This window comes from Mizuhopecten yessoensis, unplaced genomic scaffold (assembly GCF_002113885.1).
Source record: "Mizuhopecten yessoensis strain PY_sf001 unplaced genomic scaffold, ASM211388v2 scaffold1787, whole genome shotgun sequence".
NCBI lineage: Eukaryota > Metazoa > Mollusca > Bivalvia > Pectinida > Pectinidae > Mizuhopecten > Mizuhopecten yessoensis.
In genome coordinates this window covers 243,874-251,215 of record NW_018404221.1, presented here as the reverse complement: position 1 = coordinate 251,215, position 7,342 = coordinate 243,874, and the positions used below count along the sequence as shown (strand labels likewise).

Here is a 7,342-nt window from a genome sequence, read left to right as displayed (position 1 = left end):
GTTCCATTACCTTTGTATCACTCACACACATTTTCTGTCTGTACTGCTGATTACCCATTCTGTATGTGTTACATTTTGTTATGACTGTGTTCCATTACCTTTGTATCACTCACACACATTTTCTGACTGTACAGTACCCGTTCTCCTGTGCGATACATTTGGCCATGCCTGTGGACAAAATCGTCAAGAAATACCAGACACAATGTGCCCAGAAACCTGACGTGGCTGCAAAGCTTGCAGCGGGCAAAGAGGCTGACCCATGCAAACCACAGCCTGCAGGGGGTCAGAGTGACGAAGTCAGCTTTGTTAGAACAAAAGTAGGTATACATGTTATATAGGTAGGTAGACAAACTGTACAAATCATTTCCTAATATTTCTAAAATGTTGTGTTGAAATCAAAGGTCATCTCTAAGCGCTGGCCAGGGTCATGTGTCCTCATTGACAATTTTGTTCAGAGAGCAAACTCAATAATAATGCACAAGGAATTCCAAAATCTTAATCAGAATCTTACCACCTTTTAATTTGAACCACGGTTACCAACTTCACAATTCATACTACACCCTATTGGACTAATGCAGGCGGCAACTGTCTGAGAGTTTGCATTGCTGAGATGTCTTTTTTTAGGTCACCTGAGCTTTAGCTCAAGTGACCTATTGCTATCCGTCTTCGTCCGTCGTCGTCCGTCGTCCGTTAACATTTTACATTTTCAACTTAAGCTGAAATTCTGGCAAAGGGATTTCATTAATATTTCATGGGAAGGTTACTGACATCTCCCTGACCAAGTGTTGTTATTTTTTCGGGTCGATCAGAAATCCAATATGGCCGCCACGGCCGCCATTTTGAAAAACTATTTCAAACTTAAAGTCAAGTTCTGCTGGGCCGATTGAACTGAAAGTTGGTAGGAATGATCGCCTCATGGTCCTGACAAAGTGTTGTTATTTTTCGGGTCGATCAGAAATCCAATATGGCCGCCACGGCCGCCATTTTGAAAACCTATTTCAAACTTAAAGTCNATTTGTAGGAATGATTGACTCATGGTCCTGACAAAATTTTGTTATTTTTCGGGTCGATCAGAAATACAATTTGGCTGCCATGGCCGCTATTTTGAAAATGTCTATTTCTAACTTAAAAACAAGTTCTAATAGGCCGATCTTACTGAAAATCGGTCTAGGAATGATCAGCTCATGGTCCTGACAAACTTAAGTTAACGTTATACTTTACAATTTTTTACTCAATTTGGTACATATTTCAACAACAAAAATAAATACTGTAGGACTCAGGTGACCGTTCAGGCCCATGGGTCTCTTGTGGGTTTTTTTTAAAATTTGAATAACAACATTATAAAAGATAAATTCATCCTAACGTAGTTTCTATATAGAATGTGGCTTATCACTGGGATAAGAAGAACAATATTAAATCATTTGAATTCATTTGGTATCTTTTCTCTGATTTTCAGAACAGAGCGACTAACTTTGCAAATGCCATCAAAGGATTTGTGGACTACTTCAAGTCCACTGACAGGCTAGTGTATGTGGATATCTATGAGAAGGAAGCTGATGACATTCTATCAAACTTGTGTGACTTCTTTGCAGAACACAATTACTCAGTACTAGGAAATTCCAAAACCCTGATGCTGTTCAACTTCAGTACGTATCTGACAGATTGTACCTGATATATCATGGTTGGCCTATAAAAACCTGTACAGTAGAACATATACAACCATTGTAGTGTTGATTTCCTGTAATCATGCATAGTTACAATGTAGATAGAGTTATATGTTCCTAGAGCCACTGTTACAATGTAGATAGAGTTATATGTTCCTAGAGCCACTGTTACAATGTAGATAAAGTAATATGTTCCTAGAGCCACTGTTACAATGTAGAGTTATATGTTCCTAGAGCCACTGTTACAATGTAGATAGAGTTATATGTTCCTAGAGCCACTGTTACAATGTAGATAGAGTTATATGTTCCTAGAGCCACTGTTACAATGTAGATAGAGTTATATGTTCCTAGAGCCACTGTTACAATGTAGATAGAGTTATATGTTCCTAGAGCCACTGTTACAATGTAGATAGAGTTATATGTTCCTAGAGCCACTGTTACAATGTAGATAGAGTTATATGTTCCTAGAGCCACTGTTACAATGTAGATAGAGTTATATGTTCCTAGAGCCACTGTTACAATGTAGATAGAGTTATATGTTCCTAGAGCCACTGTTACAATGTAGATAGAGTTATATGTTCCTAGAGCCACTGTTACAATGTAGATAGAGTTATATGTTCCTAGAGCCACTGTTACAATGTAGATAGAGTTATATGTTCCTAGAGCCACTGTTACAATGTAGATAGAGTTATATGTTCCTAGAGCCACTGTTACAATGTAGATAGAGTTATATGTTCCTAGAGCCACTGTTACAATGTAGATAGAGTTATATGTTCCTAGAGCCACTGTTACAATGTAGATAGAGTTATATGTTCCTAGAGCCACTGTTACAATGTAGATAGAGTTATATGTTCCTAGAGCCACTGTTACAATGTAGATAGAGTTATATGTTCCTAGAGCCACTGTTACAATGTAGATAGAGTTATATGTTCCTAGAGCCACTGTTACAATGTAGATAGAGTTATATGTTCCTAGAGCCACTGTTACAATGTAGATAGAGTTATATGTTCCTAGAGCCACTGTTACAATGTAGATAGAGTTATATGTTCCTAGAGCCACTGTTACAATGTAGATAGAGTTATATGTTCCTAGAGCCACTGTTACAATGTAGATAGAGTTATATGTTCCTAGAGCCACTGTTACAATGTAGATAGAGTTATATGTTCCTAGAGCCACTGTTACAATGTAGATAGAGTTATATGTTCCTAGAGCCACTGTTACAATGTAGATAGAGTTATATGTTCCTAGAGCCACTGTTACAATGTAGATAGAGTTATATGTTCCTAGAGCCACTGTTACAATGTAGATAGAGTTATATGTTCCTAGAGCCACTGTTACAATGTAGATAGAGTTATATGTTCCTAGAGCCACTGTTACAATGTAGATAGAGTTATATGTTCCTAGAGCCACTGTTACAATGTAGATAGAGTTATATGTTCCTAGAGCCACTGTTACAATGTAGATAGAGTTATATGTTCCTAGAGCCACTGTTACAATGTAGATAGAGTTATATGTTCCTAGAGCCACTGTTACAATGTAGATAGAGTTATATGTTCCTAGAGCCACTGTTACAATGTAGATAGAGTTATATGTTCCTAGAGCCACTGTTACAATGTAGATAGAGTTATATGTTCCTAGAGCCACTGTTACAATGTAGATAGAGTTATATGTTCCTAGAGCCACTGTTACAATGTAGATAGAGTTATATGTTCCTAGAGCCACTGTTACAATGTAGATAGAGTTATATGTTCCTAGAGCCACCGTTACAATGTAGATAGAGTTATATGTTCCTAGAGCCACTGTTACAATGTAGATAGAGTTATTTGTTCCTAGAGCCACTGTTACAATGTAGATAGAGTTATTTGTTCCTAGAGCTTAATTCCTTATACCAGTTGTGTTGAATATCTTAGATTCTACATAGAAAGAGACCTCTAGCTTACTTGTGTATAGAATGGAAATGTAGGAGAACAGGCAAGAGGAAAAATTCACATTGTGACCCATTTAACTGACCACAGAACAATTTCAAACCCACCCCTGTCCACACTGTGATCAGTTTGTAGTACCAGTCATCGTCTCAGTGAGGCTAATGACTTAATTTGATCTTAAACCGATTGCTTTGAAAGGTTTTCTGTAACAATCTGTTTGTTTTAAGGTAACAATGACCTTGACATTGATGCAGTGCTGATGGGTGCAGTAATTGGCGTTCAAACTGTTGATATGGAGCAATTTTGTACGACTGACCAAAAACCAGTAAGTTGTTTTGCAGTGTGATGCTGGTAACGAATCACTGATTATGATGCTATACAATAACATGTATTTGGACATAGAATCTATATGAATAAGATACCCTGTAACAAAATGGTATTAAATAGCCATATTAAGGGAAAAATAACTTTTACAAACTTCAAAAATTCTCATTTTACAATCATCTCTCTGCAGCAAAGTTACGGGAGAACAGGATGTATACTGGAATGAGATTTTTCCTATACTATTGCTAAAATACTGAACCAGTTTTAATGAAACTGTGAAAATGAATAACCGCCATGTTGTATAACCAGTGTTATAATAAGATAGCAAGGGCCCTTAATTTAATGTAGTGGTATCTACTATACTGACTCCTTATATCTATAAGACAGATTCCAATGAAACCATGCTAACATCCTAGCCATCCTATTGTGGATACATGTAGTAGCTTCTGGATAACAGGTCTAATTTACCTGTTGCCCAGTGATTGGCTTTTATTTCAAATCTCTGTCTAGAATTTTTAAATGTAATGATATTTTCTTCAACAGGAAGAAGCAATGTCTGCTTTGTGTGAAAAGATGGAAGTGATCAACCAGAATAACCCTGGATCTACAGCTTTTATTATCAATACCTCTGGAACCCCTGTCACGAAAACCTGTCTCGATGTGGTAAGTCAACTCAGAACAACTTGTCAACATCAGAGCTGTACAACTTCATATTTAGAATTCTAGCCTGCAGGTTAATTTAGGAAATTCTGTTAGCCCAACCTGTATTTCTGTAGCAAATATTGAAAATATTCACTGGACTAGATATAAAATATACTAGACCCGGACATCAGGCATGTGGAAAGGTATACCCCTGCAACATGGTTAGGAAAACCAAATGGAAAAAATATTCATTGTAATACAAACCCAAACAGTTCAGTGTCAGGGGATCTACCTCTTACCTGTTGCATGTATTACATGTTTACACATATGGTAACACACCTTGAATGTAGGTCCTTTTAGGCCTGCAAGCTGCAGGCAACAAATTATAACCCTATGCTTACTGGTTCTTAAGAAGAGTGTTCATATTAAATCTTAACATAATTTCCCATGTTACCTTGAATATGGGTCAAGGTCATTTAAATAAACAAATTTGAATTTTGATATATTTTGGGTCAAAAATGAAACTGCAAACGGTACAGTCCTTTGATAGTCCTTGATCCAAACAATCTACAGGCCAAACCTTGTGGTGCTTTAGAAAAAAGTTTTTGCACATTTTATTTGACCATCATGATTTTAGTGTTGGTCAAGGTCTTAGCATCTTAGCAAGCCACATGCTAAATATCATTGATATAGATTTCTTGGTTATTCAAGAAGCAGTTATTTGAAGATTGTAAAATATTTGAATCACTGTGACCTTGACTTTGGGCTAAGGTTATATATTAGAACCAGTCCTTACCTCCATCAACTCCTGGCCAAATATCATTACTTTAGGCCTCATAGTTCATTAAAAGTAACTTATTTGAAGATTTGACCCCTGTGATCTTGAATATTATTTAAGGAACTGGTAATTTATTTGAACAAAGTTGATAGCCAGTATCATGACTCCAGGAATTTTTGTTCTTAGAAAGAAAAAAATTGATGATGGGCAGGAAATGCACTACATCATTAACTCACAACCACTTCCCTCCAGGTGAGGAAATATTGTGTCATTGCCATGTGATAACCAAACAATTTGTCAATGACACAAGTGACACCAGCATAAACTTTTATATCCGTGTTTTTTGTGAGTAATGTAACACTTACTTAATGTACGTGTTGTTCTAACACGTGGCTACAATGTGGTTACAGGCGTCTGGCAAGGAGGTGATGTTCCAGGACAGTAGAGACGCTGAGGTGACCTCCTTCCTGCCGCTCTGTATCGCCAATAACAAGGCTTCAGTCAAGGTGCAGGCTGTGGCTTCAAACACCTACGTACTACTTTTCTCCAAGGATGTGCCAATCAACCTGTGTCGCTGGATCACAATACAAATGAAGAAGAGTAGGAGTTAGATATAAAACACTACCCAAATTTGATATTCTTATCTTAGAAGCAAAATAGGTGCTAGTTTGAACAGAAATAGATATATGTTGTTTGCCAAAAGCATCTTTGCAAGTTTAAAGAATTTTAATTATTCTTGATGGAGGCATTTGATTTAGAAATATGTGATACAGATGTAGCTATAGCCCATCAGAGTGTTTGGAATCATCTATTATCACTTTAGGATGAATTTTATTGTTGTTAAATACTGCATCTTACAGTCTATTTAAGGGATCTTTTACAGTGTAAAATATAATAGTATGTTTTGTTCAGAAAGGTGGTAAACAATTATTCTATATGGGAATCAAAAGTTGAAGACACAGCGATTTTTCTCCAGATGGAAGGGAGACAATATGTAAGTTTTCAATAAACATGGTGCAACTTGAAATGCTTTCTGTTGACAGCAATACTGTGACTTTTAGGTTTATAAGTATTAAAAATATATGTTTTGGTTATAGAAATTATTATTACTGAGAAAAAAACCTCAATGTTTTTTACAATCGGATGTTACAATTTGAATGGTATTTTTATGTATGCGTATACAGGGGTACTTATATGGTTACTTTTGTACACAAGAGCTGTTTCTATTCGGGACTATTACAGATATGATTATACATGGATACAACTGATGATATAGAGGTGATGGGGTCTAACATGATATTTGTATAATCTTCAAGAGAACAGTTGTCAGCGATTGGGGACACAAAAGTGTCCACCTGCCCACGTTTGTTTATTTCTGGAATTACCCTTATACAGTACACTTGCACTTATATATTTGTACATATTTTTGTCAGAAGCAAAATGTTCCATAGTGCAGGCCAAGTAGCTGTAGAAATAGACTCTGGCATTCAGTCAGACTACAGCTATACTGAAGGATTATATATACACCATTGGTAGGTTTGACATACAATATGTCAGACTACAGCTATACTGGAGGATTATATATACACCATTGGTAGGTTTGACATACAATATGTCAGACTACAGCTATACTGGAGGATTATATATTCAACGTTGGTAGGTTTGACATACAACTTGCACATGATAGTTCATCCCATTGACTTTGAATCATTGTACATATGCACAGGCTTAGTCTACCTTAGCGTTCTGTTTCTATTTTTAGCTCAACTGCCCAAAGGGCAAGTGAGCTTATGCCATGGTGCATCGTGACGTTCGTCCGTTGTCTGCATACTTTCTTTTTTAAAACACTACTTGTCCTGAAAGTTTATCTTAACTAAATTGGGTCTGGATCATCCTTGAGCAAAGGGGACTCAATTTTGTATAAACTGTGGGTGTGGCTCCCCTGGGGGCAGAAGAACAGGCCCAATAGGGGAAATAGATGTAAAACCTTTAAAATCCTTCTTCTACCA

At 36.7% G+C, this 7,342-nt stretch overlaps 1 protein-coding gene across 1 annotated transcript; it reads left to right on the top strand.

Moving 5' to 3' along the window:
* The first annotated feature begins 6 nt into the window (after positions 1-6).
* LOC110441172 lies at positions 7-6,360 on the top strand. The gene is made up of 5 exons (XM_021484273.1): positions 7-317; positions 1,457-1,646; positions 3,817-3,914; positions 4,457-4,576; positions 5,744-6,360. Exons 1-5 carry the CDS (start codon positions 81-83, stop codon positions 5,942-5,944), a joined length of 846 nt encoding a protein of 281 aa, XP_021339948.1. The 5' UTR covers positions 7-80; the 3' UTR covers positions 5,945-6,360.
* The last annotated feature ends 982 nt before the right edge of the window (positions 6,361-7,342 follow it).